The 18,737-nt window shown below is 54.1% G+C and overlaps 6 protein-coding genes across 6 annotated transcripts; 2 read left to right on the forward strand and 4 right to left on the reverse strand.

Annotated features, from left to right (window-relative positions):
- Positions 1–314: 314 nt before the first annotated feature.
- On the reverse strand, positions 315–2,136 carry J4E90_010907 (uncharacterized protein; the record flags this gene model as incomplete). The annotated part of the gene is made up of 2 exons (XM_051440419.1): positions 315–1,746; positions 2,129–2,136. 2 exons carry the CDS (start codon positions 2,134–2,136, stop codon positions 315–317), a joined length of 1,440 nt encoding a protein of 479 aa, XP_051285688.1.
- An 828-nt stretch (positions 2,137–2,964) lies between these two features.
- Positions 2,965–4,215, forward strand: J4E90_010908 (uncharacterized protein; the record flags this gene model as incomplete). Its single annotated transcript, XM_051440420.1, has 3 exons — positions 2,965–2,977; positions 3,193–3,531; positions 3,809–4,215. The coding sequence occupies 3 exons, from the start codon at positions 2,965–2,967 to the stop codon at positions 4,213–4,215; spliced, it is 759 nt and encodes a 252-aa protein (XP_051285689.1).
- Positions 4,216–4,728: 513 nt separating this feature from the next.
- J4E90_010909 (uncharacterized protein) lies at positions 4,729–7,371 on the forward strand (the record flags this gene model as incomplete). Its single annotated transcript, XM_051440421.1, has 5 exons — positions 4,729–5,042; positions 5,095–5,177; positions 5,302–5,886; positions 5,937–6,101; positions 6,155–7,371. 5 exons carry the CDS (start codon positions 4,729–4,731, stop codon positions 7,369–7,371), a joined length of 2,364 nt encoding a protein of 787 aa, XP_051285690.1.
- Positions 7,372–10,092: 2,721 nt separating this feature from the next.
- Positions 10,093–12,517, reverse strand: J4E90_010910 (uncharacterized protein; the record flags this gene model as incomplete). The annotated part of the gene is made up of 8 exons (XM_051440422.1): positions 10,093–10,425; positions 10,492–11,209; positions 11,260–11,374; positions 11,427–11,723; positions 11,777–12,067; positions 12,117–12,253; positions 12,305–12,425; positions 12,481–12,517. 8 exons carry the CDS (start codon positions 12,515–12,517, stop codon positions 10,093–10,095), a joined length of 2,049 nt encoding a protein of 682 aa, XP_051285691.1.
- Positions 12,518–13,742: 1,225 nt separating this feature from the next.
- On the reverse strand, positions 13,743–15,425 carry J4E90_010911 (uncharacterized protein; the record flags this gene model as incomplete). Its single annotated transcript, XM_051440423.1, has 1 exon — positions 13,743–15,425. The coding sequence occupies one exon, from the start codon at positions 15,423–15,425 to the stop codon at positions 13,743–13,745; it is 1,683 nt and encodes a 560-aa protein (XP_051285692.1).
- A 918-nt stretch (positions 15,426–16,343) lies between these two features.
- On the reverse strand, positions 16,344–18,560 carry J4E90_010912 (uncharacterized protein; the record flags this gene model as incomplete). Its single annotated transcript, XM_051440424.1, has 2 exons — positions 16,344–18,418; positions 18,527–18,560. 2 exons carry the CDS (start codon positions 18,558–18,560, stop codon positions 16,344–16,346), a joined length of 2,109 nt encoding a protein of 702 aa, XP_051285693.1.
- Between the last annotated feature and the right edge of the window lie 177 nt (positions 18,561–18,737).

Below are 18,737 nucleotides of genomic sequence, written 5' to 3' on the forward strand. Positions count from 1 at the left end.
ACGCTTATGAAGCATGACCGGCATCGAATAACGCGTCAATCACGAACATCTGTGAAATCTGGTCACGCTGTATTGCCGCTCAGTAAAGATTCGTGTATCGTGACGTCTACAACGCACTAAAATCTACTAGACTAATAGCGTCGGGGGTTGTATACTCCAACGTAAATTCCCATACATGGGAACATCTGTAGAACACGACTTGGATATATACCGCGTGCCGCTTACATCCGATCCAATCCGTCTCCATCACCAGTATCCAAGGCCATGTATACTTCACCCCAGAACCCCATCCTCCCCCCACTCCACCCCCTCCCCTAAACCCTCCGCCTAACCCTCCCCGCAATCCCCTCTCTCGGCCTCATTGTCCCAAACGCCTTCCTCTTATTCCCCGGATCCAGCCTCCTCGCCCCCTCCAAATCACTCACTTCAATCTCAAACACCCCCATCAATACCGCTAGTGTCACAATGCCGATATTGCGTGCAAAATGCCGACCAGGACATTTATGTTCGCCGCCGCCGAAGGAAGTCCAACTACCGCTCAGACCTGTGTCGCTGAACTTTGAGCGGTTGTCGGTCTTGTTGGAGGGAGTCGGAGTGGAGGTGGGGGTGGAAGTGGAAGTGGAAGGGGAAGTGGATGTGTTGACGAGATACCGCTCAGGCCAAAAGGTATCTAGGGGCTTGGCAACAGTTTGGGGCCGTATGGAACGCCAGCTCTGCGTGAATTGGCCGGCGAACTTGTGACTGATGAAGACTTGGGTTCCTTTGGGCACGGTGTATTTGCCATCTAGCTTCCACGTTTCGGATATGATTTCCCTGACTGCGAGGTTGGAACTATACATCCGTGTCGTCTCGGCGTGGAGACTCTGGAACAGCGGGCGCGAGGTGAGTTGCATGAAGTTGTACGCTCTTATCTCCTCGTTTACATGGTTCTCCATTTCAGACAATACACGCTGTTGTAGATCCGGATTTCGCAGCGTCTCAAACAGGTACCAGAATGTGACGGGCACGGTTAGGCTGGTTCCTCCGTAGAGTAAACCGAGAGTTTGAGCGGACCGGCCTTCGATGCCGTGGCCAGGCATTTCGCTGTATAGTTTCTCGCGTTCTTGGAGAAGACCCGAACCCGCGACGGGATCCCACACTGTGTTCACGGCGTTGGCTTGACGCAGAGCCTCGGACTTGATGGTCCATGTGCGGATTGCGGAGAGGAGGCGGTCGCGGGCGGCGTATGCTTTTGGAATGATGAAGCGGGGGAGGCCCATGAAGAATTGATCTGTGGCTTCGATGTGGATCCAGAGATCTGTTATGATTTCTGGGTAAGACTCGATAATCGAGCTGCCCAGCAGTGTTTCGGTTATGCCATACGAAAGATGGTATTCGAGGAAGGCGTAAAGGTCGGGGATTTCGTGCCATGTGCCATCAGGGGTTTCGGCGAGGGTTTCAGAGATGGTGCGCTTCATGACGTCGAAGAGGCGTTGGACGAGGAGACCGAGATTGGAGCCAGTGGTGTGTTGCCGGATGTGCGTAGTTTGGATGTAGTCTGTGTTGCTTTCTGGGGAGTTGTAGTAGTCGATGACGGCTTTGGGACTGCTCATTAGTGCGCCCATGATCTTGTCGTGGATGAAGGGGTTGGGGTCTAGTTCGGCGGAGTTGTTGAGCGCGCCTTTGATGTGCTCGGGGTCGAGGATGAAGAGTAGTCTCTCGCCTGCGCCGTCGAGGAAGAAGGGTGAGCCGTCCCCGTATTCATTCCTGTCAACACGTCAGTTCTGCTACGATGTGACAGTTCAGCACAGTTGTCCTTGGGTACTTGCATGCATTTGGCCAGGAAGCCATGGGAATCATAGGCCATTGACAAAGCATGTCGGAGTCCTGGAATCCAGTACGGCAGTGTTGGTGGTAAGATATTGTGCCCTTTGCCATACTTGATGGATCTGAAGACGTGCGACGACCATATCCTCGTGCAAACACATATCGCAGCTATGGCCACGACGCACTGTACGATGAGGCTGCTCTCCAATACTGCAAACGCCGGCCCCAATTGATCGTCCACACGTGTCGCGTTGCTGATCTCCATATCGTTGCAAAGAGAGCCTTGGACTGGACACCTTTTCGATGATACCCCGCGGCTTACAATGACATTGTCATCTTAATGCAAGGAGAGTCCAAAGATAGCAAGGCGACATTTCTGCCAAGTTTGGAGTACGCATCCTTTGATATTTCCATAGCCTCCGCAACGGATGGACACCTAAAGAAAAAGGGCCTTTTCGGTTCATCATCATCAGCATGAGCCAAACATTAGGCCCTTTGCCCTGTGCTTGGTGACGTTATCCATGTGCATACTCGGTGCTGCGCAAACCTAGGCCGATGCTATAGCAACAACGCAAAAAGACTACATGTTAAGACCTCTGCAATGCGCGAAGTATGTAAACTCCAGGACGATATTGTGTGTGGTGTTGTGCAGCTCACGTGTCACGATAAACCACAAAATCTCCGATCGTCGTCGATGCAGGGCGAGTCAGCGCTAACCAGAAGCGGCGTCTAATCTCTGTGGTATCGGCGGCCTCGTCGGCAGCCTTGGGAACGGTAGGCGCGATGGTTCAACTGGAGGATGTCCTGCATGGCTGTAGTGTACTCGAGCGACAGGTGAAACACCAACGGCGGCTGATTGCGTGCAGGTAGTGCATGAAGGCGCTATTTTTGGTGGCATGGTGTGCATCTGGCGTGCATAGTGCGGAGGTGGAGACGATTGGCTAGCGTGTCAGGGTCCCGGCTAGAACAACAGAGCTTCGTCAACTCGACAACCTCCGCGCGCCTCGCTGTCATCATCACGCTCCTTCGCGACCTAGACATCCTTCGCCGTTAGCTACTCATCCATTGCATTTCTTTTCCCTGTTCTTTTTGCGCACGCTTGTTCTATCCCTCAACCCTCAATAGCTTATCTAGCAGCCAGCTAGGACCGTCGTCAGCATGCCGGGAGTTCGTAAGTGCGATCCTCACCCATTTTCACTCTTCAAATCGAGTCCATCTCCGGATCCGACGCGCTTGCATCGTTGCAAACTTTGTAGCGGTTGGCTACTCTGATGTCTGCTTGTATCCGCGCAAACTCCTACCCACCACAAGCCATGACCCTCCACGTTAGCCCGTGTGATCACGAGCACATCCACAGAATCGCTATCTGACACATCCCTCCAACAGCACTCGACGCCATGGACCAGATGAAGAAGGCCTTCAAGGGTCTCTTCAGGGGCAAGAAGTCCAAGAAGGAAGAGCCAAAGCCCACGGCCACGGGTGAAGCCGCTGCTGCTACGCCTGCGCAGACCAAGCCCACCGAGACTACGCCAGCTGCCCCAGCTCCTGCGACTGCGCCCGAGCCCGCAAAGACCGAGACGACACCCGCGGCTACCAGCGCCGAGCCCGCTGCGCCAGTGCCAGCGCCTGCTGAGCCCGCTGCAGCTCCAGCTTCAGATCCAGCTCAGAGCGAGGTGAAGAAGGATGAAGCTGCGGCCCTGACTGAGGTCAAGAAGGCCACGTCCAGTAGGTTTACATCTCGTTCACACTCCATTCCACTACCGTACCGCGGGAACGAAGCCTGCGATGGCTCTAGGCGGCGACAGAAGGTCGACCTAGACAACCAGTGGAACGGCCCCATCTAGGTGTGGGACTCCTGCACCAGATGGATGGCTATGTGTTAGCATCAGCGCACTTCCCCCAGCACGTTACGACTTACGCCAGATACGACATTTGTTTTCAGTAGTATTTCTTATATCTCTTTCATCGCTCAAGACACCGAGACTAACGCATCATCTTCCAGCCCCCGAACCCGTTGGTGCCGTCGCGCCCGCTCCCCCAACTGCTGCCGAATCTCAGCCCGCTGCCACCGAGGCCCCTAAGGACACTGAGGCCAAGGTCACCGATACACCTGCACCTGCGGCCCCCGTGGAAATGCCCGCAGTGCCTACCAGCCAGCCCGCAGCCGGCATGAGCGCTACAAGCGGTCCTATGTTCGACGAGCCCGACTTTGGCGAGGACAAGGCTGCTGCGCCCGCTGCACCAGCTGCGGCACCAGCTCCCGTTGCGCAAGCTGAGGAGCCCGTCGCCCCTGCACCAACCCCTGCAGTTGCGGATTCTACTCCCGCTGCTCCTGCGCCTGCGCCTGTCGCTGAGCCTACCGCTACCACTGCTGTCCCAGCCGCCGCTGAGGAGAAGGCGGAGAGATAGGGAGCTTCCTTCTCGGCTTAAGAGAAGCCACCGGGCATCACCGCACAGTTGAGGAAACGCCGCATCAGAAAAGGGTCAGAAAACCACAAAAACAATCTTTTTGAATACAGCGGGCGAAGGGCGAGTGTCGGGCCAGGGTTTTCAGCATTGTCCCTTTCCACTAATACTATACCCCACTGCTGTATCTTTCGACGGGTGTGTCGAGCTGTTGGCGAGCTTGAACTTGAATCGAACAATTTCCATGATGATTGCAGCTCCTCTTGTCTAGTGAAAAGTAGACGAATCATCGTCATTGCATTGCCCAAAGCTCCAACTAGTGCGGGGCAAATAGCAGCCCGCGCTACACGTCAAGGCAAGCCCCACCATCGACGTCAACCAAGGGACGCGATAATTCACACTAGAAAGCTGCCTCTCCCGAAACATTTCTACACGTCTGCGAAACAGCTCATCCACGACGCGCGCAACCAACATCTCCCACATACCTCGATCTACCAGCGTAATACTACCGCCACGATGCCCCCCAAAAGCGGCTTCTCGCGCACGCGCAACGTCGACTACGATGACGACGACATCTACGACGACGATGACGATTACTACGAGGAAGAAGAAGCCGGCGGTGGAGCCGACGCAGGGCATGGCATGACTGAAGACGATAAAGAGCAGATGCGTGCAGGTACCATAAGAGTACGCGAGGCGCTGGGGGATAAAAGCGACTTTACGAGCGACGAGCAGATACAAGAGGCGCTGTGGCATTACTACTATGATGTTGGGAAGAGTGTTAGTTATTTGAAGAATAGGCTTGGGGTGGGGGAAGTGAAGACGGAGGCGTGAGTGGTATCTCGAAGAATTGGATGCGAGGCAGATGCTGACATGTTGCAGGCCGAAGCAAGAAAAGGCCAAACCTGTGTCAAGGTTCGATCAAGCTGCTAGTGTTGCGGATCAGAATGCGCCCGTAACTGCAGGTAAGCACGCTCACTACACTCCATTCTTCACCTGCACTTTAGCTATGTAGACGCGTCTGCTGCCTCGCTGTCATCCTCCACCGCTGCCCCAATCTCGATGCGATGCCTACCAACGCTGTCACAGACTTCTTCTGGGATGTGCCCTGGGGCAACGTACCACCCGAGCGACTGGGCGTCATCACCGTCGATCCTCCACACTACAAAGGCGGTTTGCTGGGAGGCTCGTCGAAGCTGGCTGCTCTTGCGGCGAAGCGGAGAAAGGAACGAGAAGACGCGGAAGCTGCTGCTTCGAAAGCCAACAATGACGCGGATTCGGCGATCGCCATGCTGGATAAGCTTTCGGTGAAGAGCCAGGAGGGTGGCAATCCTTCTCTCGGCGGCACTGGCCCAGCTCGTCCTTCTAGATATCCCATCCGCAGACGGTCGCCATCTCCAGCACCAGAAGCACCGAAAGAACCCGAGATAGAAGAGCCCCAAGCACCCCAGCCTGCTGTAGTCGTCGAATCGCCAGCTCAACGCGCCACCGCCTCCATGTTCGCTTCAACCCTTTGCGGGTCTGACGAGTTCTCGAAACACCCCCAAGCACCGCTACAAGAGGTTCCACTACCCTTTGCTGCGTACAAATCGTATGATGGCACTGGTGCTTTTGCTGGGCCGAGTCCGGATGACATTGTGCGGGCAGCACAGGCAAAGGGCGCAGGTGGCGGACGTCACTAGATTTTGATACAACTTCTTTTTGAACATCTCTAAATGATACAGGAACAACACCAAAGAAGAAGAAGAAGCAAACCAACGGTGACCTGACCGACTCGGTCGAGAAGCTTACTGTGGCCGACGAACCGAGAGTGAAGAGCAAGAACCTGAACGTTGTGGATGAGTTTGAGAAGAGCGCCTCGAAGCGTTTGGCGAACTTTGTAGTACTTGGTGAGTAAAAGGCGATCGTCGATGCTATGTGATTCCCATGTTAACATCTCCAGGCCACGTCGACCACGGCAAGAGTACGCTCATGGGGCGGTTGCTCTACGACCTCAAAGTCATCGACCAGCGATCAATAGACAAGTTGCGGAAAGAAGCAGAAACTATCGGCAAATCTTCGTTCGCGCTTGCTTGGGTCATGGACGAAACAAGCGAAGAGCGGAGTCGTGGTGTCACCGTTGACATTGCTACAAACTACTTCGAGACCGACAAGACCAAATTCACCATCCTGGATGCGCCCGGACACAAAGACTTCATCCCCAACATGATATCAGGTGCATCACAAGCTGACTTCCCGGTTCTGGTCATCGATGCAAGTACGAACAGCTTTGAGTCTGGTCTTAAGGGGCAGACTAAAGAACACATCTTGATCGCACGCAGCATGGGCATGCAACATATCATCGTGGCTGTGAACAAGATGGACACTGTCGGATGGTCAAAATCGCGCTTTGACGACATTTCAAAACGCATGACAGCCTTCCTTACAGAAGCCAGCTTCCTCGAAAAGCGGATAACCTTCATCCCGCTCGCAGGCCTGACAGGAGAGAATGTCGTGAAGAAGATCGAGAACTCTGCCGCCCACTGGTACACTGGCGAGACCCTACTAGAAGCTCTCGAGCGCATCGATCTCCCAACCCGAAACTTCACAAAACCCCTTCGCCTCTCCGTCGCCGATGTCTTCCGTGGCGATATCCGCTCCCCACTCAGCATATCAGGCCGCATCGACGCCGGCACCCTGCAAGTAGGCGACGTCATCCTCGCCCTCCCCGCCAACGAAACCGCCACCATCAAGTCAATCGAAGTACAAGATGCCCCAGTAGACTGGGCCATATGCGGCCAAATTCCCACACTCCACCTCACGGACATCGACCCCGTCCACCTCCGCCAAGGCGACATCGTCTGCGCGCGCAGCGACCCCGTCAAACTCGTCAAAGCATTCACATCCAAGCTCCTCGCTTTCGAACACGTATTACCGATGCCTGTGGAGGTGTTCCGGAGTACCCTGAATTCGCCAGCGGGAATCAGGACGCTGAGTGCTAAGCTGAATAAGTTCACGGGCGAGGTTGTGAAGAAGAAGCCGCGTATTGTTAAGCCGGGCGAGGTGGCGAGGGTGGTGGTGCAGTTGGAGAGGGAGTTGCCGGTGGAGGAGGGGATGAGGGTTGTGCTTAGGGAGAGGGGGAGGACGGTGGGGGCGGGGTTGATGGAGAATGTTGCGTAGGTGGGTACGAAAACGTTTGTCCGATAGCATGCGCCGACATGGTGTATTCGAGGATGGAGTGATCTGATATCCTACAAGACTATGTTGTAATCCTGCGGAAAACAAAATCGGCTCAATGAAGACAACCTAGTGAATGCCTTTCCCGTCGCCGAGACAGGTTATCTCTCCTTCCATTATATGGCCGCGTCTTCCCCTATGGAACTCGTTCAGTCGCCCGGTGAGCAAGCGTCCCGAGGTCACTCTGGTCGCGTTTGTGGCATGCGGGTAGCGGTGACGTGTGTTCTTCCTTGTTAGAAGATCCCATCGGGAAGCTGCGAACCTTGGAAATTCACGCTGATATGTAATTTAGCCTTGCTGTCAGCTCTCCAGCTCATCCATCATTACAGTCTTCTAAAATTTCTCATCACAAGACGCGCCCATCACAACACCGGCATCGATGAACAGCTACTCGAGGCTGGAGAGGCATTACGTACGTAGCACCAGACGTTGCTTCCAGTTCGAGCAGCTTCTCGGGGTGAGCGAGGCTGCTCGCTGCCACATTGATCGCTCGCACCTGCCTCCTGTCCAGTTGCTAACCCAACACGGTCAATGGTCTGCCTCAACGCTTTGCAATCGTCCGATACCTACGTCAACGCATGGTCGTAGCGGTCGTAGCACGGGTCTCTGGCCCCGGGGTTATCTTCCTTTGCAAGCTGGTTCTGGTTCTGCTTCACACTTCCTCTGCGGTTTTCACATCCACCACACCTTTCACATCTCCATTCGTCCCACACTCCCGCAGCCACACAATGGCACCCAGGAAGAAGACGAAGGCCAAGACCAACAAGCGTGTCAAAGTCACGCACTCTCCAGTCTCGTATACTGGCGAGTCCTCACCAGCCTATGATCAGGGCTAAGAGCGCACCGACCCGCATTCACCTTCCATGGACTTTTTTGTTGTGGCCTTATGACGCAGCGCCGCTCGCGCCGTTCTTCAAGTTCTTCTACTGCGACTCTTGACCACGACACCACCCCACGACCCGTATCGTAAGCACAAACCCACAGCCAAGTTCGATAACCGCTGACGTATCCCAGACATCGTACCCGGGGAAAGAGGAACCGAGCCGTCATCCCAGACTCTGATGATGAACTGGCCACTGAAGACGAGACCGAGGACGGAAGCCCCGTTCCATCGCAGACTCATATTGACTCGGGTTTGAACGATGTGCGAGGATGGGTCGCGTATTGCGTCCTACAATACTACGTCGTAACCTCGCGAACAACAAAGCTGATCCATGATGCAACCACCCAGTGAATGACTTTTCTATTGATGAGACAATTTCTCTCTCTTTCCAGTACATAACCGCATCTTCAACCCAGTACTGCTCCATTCCCACCGTTGATTCACTACACACATTTCCCATTCACAGTGGCGCAGGTATATACATTCACACGATACATTGATCTAGCACTCTGCTGTATGTTCTCCGACATTACATGCTGACCTAGAATATCGTTCATCAACACTATGGTCTCACTCGCACTGTCTCGTCACGAATGGGATAGATTTGATTGTATAAAAGAGTTTCCGGTATGGCTCCTAGCTGAAGGCATCACATCAACGCACACACGCACCTACACACTTTGAAGACCAATACAGTCTTCATTCCACCTATTCCAACAAACACATCAACCAAATCCCGATCTTAGTAACCCAACATGCCCTTTGGATCTTTCTTCGGCGGCGACAACCCTTTCAGCTCGGGCCGTTCTTCGCGCCGTGACGCGTATGAGTCTTCTAGCCGTGATCCCTACGGCTATGGCGCATCCAGCTCCAGTAGAATGACCGAGCCCTTCTCCCAGCCTTACGGCGACTACACCAGCCAACCCCGTCGTGAGACGACTGGTAGCTCTAGACTGGGCCGCGCTGCATCCCAGCGCGATCCATACGACAGCCGGTATAGTTACCGTGATCTGAGCCCTATGCGCGCTTCTGAGCGCCCGCGTGCGTACACTAACAAGCATTCTTACGATGACCATCGCTCTGTCAGCCCCCTAGGTTCATCTCGTTTCGAGCAGCCGTCTACTACAAGCCGTCTCCTCGCCAGCATGGGTAGGCCCAGCACTTCCTCTTCCTCCTCCCGCACTTCCTCTTCATACGCCACACCGTCCTACGCATCCAGCTTTCGCGAGCCCCAACAGACCAGCTTCACTATTGATCGCGGATACGAGCGTCCCTCGACGTCTGGCGGTTACGGCGGCGGTTTGTATCGTAGTAGTGCGGTGCGTGGTAGCGAGGGCCGCGAGGCGCCGCGCCGTATGGGTAGCGATGGTGAGTATGGAGCTCATCTAGGGACTCAGCGTCGGCCGCAGATGGGGAGTAACTTCAGCAATGGCGGGTTTGGCTGGATGAACTGGTAGGCTTTTGTGAGCGGGAAGCGGTCATGGATGCGAAATCCTCGTAGATCCTGGCCTTTCTTTCTTCCTTTGTTTTCTATGGCTTGCTTAGAGAGTATGTAAGTTGGGCTTGTATAAGCGCCTTCGTACTTTATCGCCGTGTTGCTTTGTAGTTCTGTGATCAGATAGTCAGCTATATGCAGGCAAAGTGTCATCAGTCAAACGTAAATCTCGTATAACAAATCCGTGCGTATCCTGTAAATATATTCGTCAAATGCATCGCGGTCTATTTTAATGTGTACAACAAACCCGCTCGTTCCCCTCTAATTACACACGTCCATGTCAATGTTACTGCGTAAAACTCTTCATCATGTTCCTCCCCCTCCCCTCACTTTCACTCGCACTCCCACTAACGCCCCCAGCCGTCGTGGCATCTTCATCTCTATACTTGTCCTCCTGTCCATCTTCAGTAATAAGATCATGAGGCAAATTGATCGCCCGATCCAGCGCATAAGGCAGACCGCGATGTCTACCACGCAGCATCATGAAGCAAATCACCACTTTGCCAAATGTGTTGAAGTGGCCAGACAGGGACGTGAGATTCGAAGGGTGACCGAGCGATAGACCGACATTACCGTATGCGGATACGACTTCGAAGAAAATGGCGAAGACGTTGAAAGCCTGTTCATATCGTTAGTATACCGTTCCCAACTAAGAAAACCCGCTTCGGGGATTTGATCAACTTACATAGTCCTCCCGACTCATAATCCTATCACTCTCCGCAATGCAAATCATGAAAACCCCCAGGAAGATATACCACAAATCGAAACTAAGCTGGTTCCGCATATGGCTGATCAGATACGTCTTCCCCCCCTTCTGCTCATCGAGTTTCTCATCTCCAGCGTAGAGCCCCACGGATTTCTCCTCGTAGCTCTCGCTCATGCGTATGCTGATGGCGATGGGGTATATGGAGATGTACATCATGACTAGCAGACTGAACTGAACAGCCGGGTTGACGGCCGCGAGGTTAAAAGTCGCGGTACCGGTGTGGCGCGAGGACGCGGATTGGAAGATGGCGGCGAGGATGCGGGGACCGACTGGTAGGCTGTTTACTTCGGGGTTATCGAGATCGAGGACGACGATGAGGAGCGTGTCGATGAAGTTTAGGGCGAAAAGGATGGAGGCGAGGATCCAGGTGGCGGTGCTGGGGAAAAGGAGTGTGTAGCATCGTCGTGGGTGGTCGAGGAGGAAGCGCAGGGATTCTTTGAGGGAAGAAGCGGCGGGTGCGATTTTGTAGATGGACCAGATGAGTAGGCGTAGGAAGACGGGGTAGAATGTGTTGCCGGCGAAGGCGAGGAAGGACATTACTAGCATGGGCCAGGTGGCGTCGCGGAAGGTGACCATGCTGTCGGGTGTGAGGGTTAGGCCGAGGTTGTCGACCATGGTTTGGGCGGAGTAGAACGCCCTGGGAGATGTTAGAGATAGCGATGCGGTAGGGGAGGAGGTGAAGCATACCACCACGTCTTATCTTGACCCTGTGATGCGAGGTAGTCTTGATACTTGGCTGGTGCGGTGTGGATCCATGGGAGTAAGCAAACGACTCCAAGCGTGTGTAAGCCGACGAAGTATCCTGGAATAATAGTCAGCATGAGCGAGCCAAATACATCGCTCTCGATACATACCAATAGTAACCTTGAGCAAGACTTGCAGTGCGCGGTACTCAACACCACCCAACTCTTCCCGGGTCATGGAGCTCAGGTCGATGGTAGGCGTCCTGCGTGCCGGCTTGTCTTCGCTACGACGGGCGCCGCTTGTGGTACTTCCAAGGACGAAGATGGATGATACAGCGCGGTCTACGGAGGTAGCCTTGCTCATCGTCCGCGTGTTCATACTTCTTGTCTCTGACCGCAGGCGACGCAGTGGATTGCTCGACTCTGCGACAGGCTTGATGCGGTCTTCATCTTCGTCTTCGTCTTCGTCTATAGCGATAACGTTAGGCATGTTCTCACGGAAGTCCAACTGGCGAGCTTACCATCTGACATCGAAGTGATGCGTTCGCCATTATCACGTTCTCGCGGACCAGGGACATACAACGCGCCTTTTTCGTTAACATGAAGTCGAGGATCTGGGGCGAATGTGATGCGAGGAGCAGGAGCGGACGGTTGGTCGTTTGACTCATCTGCAGTGGCAACAGGCTGCTTTTCCGAGACTGTGGTCTCGCCGGTGAGACCCTCCTCGATCTTTCGTGTATCGGCGGTATTGTCGATTGTTTGAGCCCGACTCATAGACAGCTGCAAGCTTTTGGGTCTACTGTGTGCCGCCGCTATTGAGGGTTAGCTTCAGCTGCAGGCTTAGAGCGACATCTAACATACCAATGCCCTTGAGCTTCTGCTTGAACCAGCGTAGTCGCACAACGACGACGAGTACGTTGATGAAGCCCAGATTTGTAACGATAGGCGTGATGTAAACAAAGATCTGCTGATATGTCTTGAGAGCCTTGACATCAACACTAACGCACTGTCAGCACGGCACCCACCCCAGTACATCAACCCAAACATACGGGTTCAAGCCAGATTCAGTCGACGCGCTGACACCAAAGTAGTACGCATCGATAGCCGAAAGATTGCCATACGGATAGATGATGATCAGGGCCAGAATCCCGAAACTGAGAATGTATGCATCTACACCCCATTAGCCACGCCGTTCCCGGATTAGACGGAACCGTCTGCAACTTACAATGCAGCGTAATGAAGTTGATTGGCGGCTTCCACATATTGCCTTTGTCGCTATGCGCTCAATCCGCAGTGACACACTGAGGGATTATCGCTACGTGCAGCAACGCAACGAAAGCGCAAGGGCGAAGTAAGCGAAAGGAAGAAAATAACTCTTTCGTGTTCAAGGTCCAGAGTACAGAAAACTACCAGTGTATTGGGAATGGAATAAGAAGGAGAAGAAGAGGAATGCAGAATCACCCAGAAAACACGTGAGCTACAGCGCAATACGGCCTGGGTACAAAGGCCCAGCGAAATAATTGTATGAGGGATTTATCTCGCGATCAGCGGTGTTGCTCAGCCACTGCCATCGTGGGCCTGGTTTTGCCTATTGCGGCGACGAAACCGCACGTGAAAGTAGAATGGGCTACATTTTACTTGCTTCGCCGGCGTGCGCCAAGGGGGGGATAATTCGCGCATTGTGATGATGTCGTGGTTGTGGGAAGGCGGTGCTTTGCCTACAAGCTTCTGGCTGCGGACTAGCGCAGACCCCTCCCGCTGCGTGAAAGCTTGTTATTGGTTGGTTGATTTACGTGTATGCAGGTGCGCGATCGCTTGCACGGTGGGGGTGTTATTTCGCATGGTATACTCGTGGGCTTTGCTGGTCGTGATGCAGGCGTTGTCGCGCGTAGCTCGCGATGGCTTGCGGAACGTGTGGGATGACTGCTTGGTGACGGCCTTGAGGGTGTCCACGGCAGTTCAAATGACCGCAAAAGGCCCACGACGTGCGGTGCTAATGCATTCCATTCAGCCGTAGCCATGTCGTCCAAGGCGAGTCCAGGAACGGAAGACTTTACGTTTAGAATCCTCACCCTTTTCTGATTATTCGCGCAACACGAGACAGGATTTCCTGGCTACGCGCGCTTGATTAAGCTTACACCGCCCAGGTGGATACGGTGATGGGCTTCTTACTTCCATTCCGTCGCATTCGACGCAAGTACATGTTCGCGTTCGCATTCACAGAAGCCTCGAGACACAGTTCTAGGAGCTCACCATGCGGAGCGGTAGGAGTTGGATGATGAGTTCCGATTTTGATTCGACTCTGATGAAGTGGCGTGAAGCCGCTCGTAGCAACAAAGCGCACACAAACTATCATGAGGAGTGTCTGAAATTACTATGCTAACACAACCAGAACCCCAGAATACGTCGCAAAGTACCGTGTCTTGGTAAAGACCCCAATACTCCAAACAATGCCGCTAAAATTCACAAGAAATGTCGTGCAATCGTCTACCCAACAACCCGCACCCCCAAAAGCGCAACAAGAACCATAACAATAGCCGCGACACCCAGCGCCTGCGACATCTCCATCTTCTTCCCCACCTTCGCCGTCATCGAGACCGACTGCTGGAGAACAGGCGCAACAACAACAGGAACCTCCCCAGCCTGCTCCACCTTCTGCTTCATCGCCTGCACCTTCTTTCCACCTTTCTTTCCGCGCCTCCTGTTCTTCTTCTTTTGCGCCTGCCGAGCTTGTGGGGCCTCGTCCTCACTATCAACCTCGTTATTGTCATCAGTGTCAACAGCAACAGGAGTAGAAGCGGTGTCATCGCCATCACCGGTATCGTCAGCGGCCAGCACGTCCCACATATTCGACGACACAACAGCCTGGTCTTGTTTGCGCTTCTCGTTACGCGGCTGGTGAGTCTTTTTGGTGGGCGCGGGAGACGGCGGAACGATGTGAGTTTGCTGTGGTGGCGATGACGGCGGCGATGGAGGAGCGCTCACGAAGACCTGTACGGGCGTGTTCTTCGTTGATGTCGCTGGCTGAACGGGCGAGAGGGGAGGCATGTTGTAGAAGGCAGCTACGTCGGACTTGTGGGCTGCTTCTTCGAGTGACCGCGATGACGAGGGCGAATTCGAAACCATAGCACCAAAGTTTTTGACAACAACAGGAGCCTCAGGAAGCACGCCAACCCCAGGCGCCGACATAACCTCAGACGGCTCAGAACTGGCCAACGAATCGGGAGCCGGGAGATTCTCAGTCTGTTCCGTAGGAGCGGCGGCAGTATCCTTACTGAACGTCGCCGCATACGTGACCTCAGCCCTTGTAGACTCGGCGGCAGCCCTGGCCTTCTCCGTGTACATCTTCAGGGGGATGATGAGCCCCTCGTTCTCGCTCTCCTCTTCTTCTTCTTCTTCTTCTTCTTCTTCTTCTTCTTCTTCTTCTTCTTCTTCGTCCTCTTTTTCTTCATCGTCCTGCTCATCGCTCATGAGAAGGTTATACGGATTCGACTTCAACGAAGCCGGGATGGTTGGAGGGGACGAGGCAGGAGTTGCCAGGGACACGCGAGAGGCTTGTGAGACGGGGGAGGTGGGAGAGGTGGGAGTGGCGGGTGACTTTGAGCCACTGGAGACAGACTCGGATGGAGTCACGGGTTTGGCTTGGGGTTTCGAGCCGGTGGTAGCGGCGAGGGGAAAAGCGAAAGGTGCGCCCCAATCCTGATCCCATTCTTTTGCCAATTGTGACAGGGGGATTATCGGGCTTCTGCTCCTCGTGCTAGTCGCAGTGATGCCCGCAGTCGCAGTCCTCGCGCGTCTATCTCCGGAGACAATCGCAACAGGCACGTGATCCGCCCTTCCCGCACCCCCAACTCCAGCCTCAGGCGTCCTCTCTTCCTTCCCAAAGACTCTCTCGACCGGCACCACAACCCCCTGTTCCCCATTCATCTCCTCAGCTTCGCCATCTGTCTTCGTCGCATCAGCCGCCCCAGGCTCCTCGTACTTCCCAGGCCAAGTCCCATTCTCCCTATCCTGCGCCATCAGCCGCGCGATAATCTCCTGGTTCTCACCCGCATCAGAAATGCAACGCAACTTCGCCATGACCATGAGCTCGAACGAGTTCTTGGTCTCGTAGTGGGCGAGGCTAGCTGCGTGGGAGAAGGGGGGAGAAGCCGCAGGGGGAGGAGACATTGTGGGATGGTGATGTTGTGGTAAGTATTGCGTATTGTCGTCGGGAATTTTGACTTGAAATTGGGAGAATATTCAAGCTTGGGTGTTGGTCGCGGTAAGTTGAGAGTGAGAGGCGGGTTGAGTAGTCAGGAGGGAGAAAGGGTGTGCAAGGAATTTAAAGTGAGAGAGCGACTTTGCGACTATGGGCGGTGCAGGGGCGCGTGCACTGAACTCCAAGGTGAAAACTGATCCAGGTTGAATATTGCGCTTTGTGTATAGGTGGGATAGCGAGTGGAGAAGTGGAGGCAGATTACCAGTACCAAAGTCTATGTCTACCGGTGGGCGGTTGAGCACTCGCGTAATTGTCATTCACGGCCAGTGATCTGGCCACGTACCCCACGAGCGTAAGGGTAGATCCGGGCTTTCACTAGACATGCAGCGGGAACTGTACTTATCCCATATTGTTGGGTGCTATATTGTGTGGTAATTTTGAATATGGAGCACAGGGGGATTTGGTAGATGGACGGCCACTGTCAGGGCTGGTGGAGACATAGGCATTAATGATGTCGTTTGCGTTGCTATCAAAGAAATGTAGCACACAGGGGGTATCATAAAGAGACAAACGACAAAAAGCGTAACTTGATAAAACGCCTCTTCTCGCCAAGCAGGAAAGGGGCAGGATCGTGTGTGGAGCAGAAGTGGATCAAAGCATCCAAGTAACCCGCACTTACGGCAATACTGGTATCTTCGTAATCCACTCCTCGATCTCCCAGCCGTTATCTTGATATAACTTTTGGAAGTCTGACCGGAACTGTGCTGCTTTTGTAACAATCTCTGCGACGCTGCGATCGCGCAAATGGCCGCTAAGTGAATGAGATGAGTCGGGCCGGCAATACGTCGTGAATATCTTCTCGAAGACTTGAGAACCTGGAGTACATGTCAGTGTGATGGAGATAAGCTGTGAACAATGACTTCCAACGTACCGGCAAGATGTCTCAAACCTTCGAGCAGAGCAGTCTCTTCCTGTTCGGTCCACTCCGGCTTATTGCTCAACGCCGATGCTTGACGATGTGGCGGCGCAGAGCGAGGCGTGAAAACCGGCAATCGTTCGAAGATAACACCGTTCGCGTCTCTCTCCTCCAGGTCCTCGAGCCTTGTGATAGCCAGCTTACTCCTTCTGCGCGCATCGGGCTCGCACGTCAAGCGCACAATGTGTAGAGCCTGCCAATGTTTCCACCGCTGCGTTCGCGCTTCCTCAAGCTCGGCTTTGCGGTTCTCCTCCTCTTCTCTTTCCTGCATCCTGCGCTCGAAGTCTTCTTGGATCTTGCGATAGTCCTCCTTAGCTTCGAGTCTACTAAGATGTCCGCGATATGTCTTGGCAACCTGTCGAAGATGAGCGATGAGACCAATATCAACATCCTTGATGATTCGGTCGCCCTTGGAGCGTTGAGGCACGGAGACATTCCACTCTGTAATGGTGTCTTTGATAGCCAATATCCGGTTCATCAGGGGTGACAAAATCCTCATAGCCTCCAGAGAATCGGTCACTTCACCGCCATTGTCCTGTAGCCATGTGTACAATGCTTCGAGATACAGTGTAAGAGCCCGGAAGACATGACGATAAGCATCTCGTTTGAAGGCGCGCTGGTCCTTCTTTTGGACATCGATACTGATCTGTCCGAGCGCTCCTCGTAAATCGTCGGCTTCATCGACCACAGTGTCCATGGAAAGGTCACCTTCCTGAAGGTGGGCTCTGTATGTCTTGCATGCGCGTCTGATAGTGGTAGCCAGCTTGGTCCGGCACTTTCCTGGCCGTACCTCTAGGTTGAGGAATTCAAAGACGGCGTCGATGCTCCCAGGCCTTCCTGCAGGGCGCGTTATGTCATCAGCTTCCTCAGCGATGCTACTAGCGTCGTCTCCGTCTGAAACTTCCCCAAACGCGTCAATAACAGGCGCGTGATCAGTCTCTGGAACATCAGTAATTTCCGGAGCTTGCTTGGCCGGCTCTGCGTGCTTTTGCAGTCCTCTCACGCTAGCCGGTAACTGCTGGCTTGACTCATTGGTATCGTTGGTGCGTTTCTTCCGAGGTTTCAATTGTCGTGCAGGACCTTTTATGAGTTTTAGGAGATCCTCCTCTCTCTGCGCGTAAGTCCGTTCGGTGTAAAGGCACCTGGGGTTCGATCCATGACATTCGGCGCCTTCTTGCGTACTTTGAACATCGTCATGTCCGGTCGCAGTCGCCACATCCTGTTGTTGCGAGCTGCGCCGGACCGGTATGCGTACTTGTGGGTGACTCTTTTTCGATGCGCTCGATTCGCCAGTCGTCCGCCTTTGCTTCCTCGGAATCTTGGAGGGCTGTTCTTCGCTGTGATCCGACTCTGATTTCCGTTTCGACGTTCGCCGTGTACTGCTATTGTCGTCCTGCGCACCAGCAGGTTCTCCATCTAGGCTTGTCGTACCAGTGGGATCGACCAGACCGTTATCGCGTATGGGCGGGGCGGCTTTAGATGGGGTGTGCCCCGGTGGTGCGAGCTCCGGCGGGGAGGAACGTATCTCGGGTTCTGCTACTGCCAAATCCTCCACCCGCTCATCTTCATCCACTTGAGGCCCAGCGTCATGGTGCACCGGGAGCTCTGACGAAGGCGCAGGAACGTCACTACGCTCCTCGATTGTCTCCACAGTGGCCTGCACCTCCTTCTTGGCTGGCTTCTTTTTCTCTTTCTTCTTTCTATTGATCTTCAACGGTTTGTGATTGACTTTCTCTGGCAACGCGTATCGACCCTTCTCGGGGCTCAGCTCGATCTCGTACGGATCTCCTCTTATCGCGAGATTCTGTCTGGCTCCCTCGGGAAGTATGCTGACTCTCTTGAGCTTCCCAGGACGCGCTGCGTTGAGGAGGTTGGCGCCAAGGACTGCGGACGATGAGGGTGGGTTTGCGCTTGGAGAGTTGGACTCTGTGAGGAGCTGTTGGGTTGCAGCATTGTCGTCTGAGGAGGGCGTGGAAGGCTTGGGACCTGTAGTATGAGTGTCAGCTTATATAAGCTTGGATGAAAGCTGGTGGGCATGTTGGAGAGCTTCGCGCGTCTACCCGCCAGCTCAAGGGCAGCTGCGACACGACGTACCTGCCTGCTTGGGCGCATCCTTAAGCCGCGCCATATAGTGAGCGTCAATAGTACTAGCGCATCGGTCCTGATGAAGGTATCCGAGCGATGACGGCGATGTGGGGGGAGAGTGAAGTCATCCCCGCGGCCAAAAGCATCCAACGTTGTCAAGGCGCGAAAGAGTGGGTCCATCCCCGAAACACGCTATCACATGAGATCGTCCCTGCCCACT

Source organism: Alternaria incomplexa (genome assembly GCF_024043165.1).
Source record: "Alternaria incomplexa strain BMP 0042 chromosome Unknown scaffold_30, whole genome shotgun sequence".
Lineage (NCBI taxonomy): Eukaryota > Fungi > Ascomycota > Dothideomycetes > Pleosporales > Pleosporaceae > Alternaria > Alternaria incomplexa.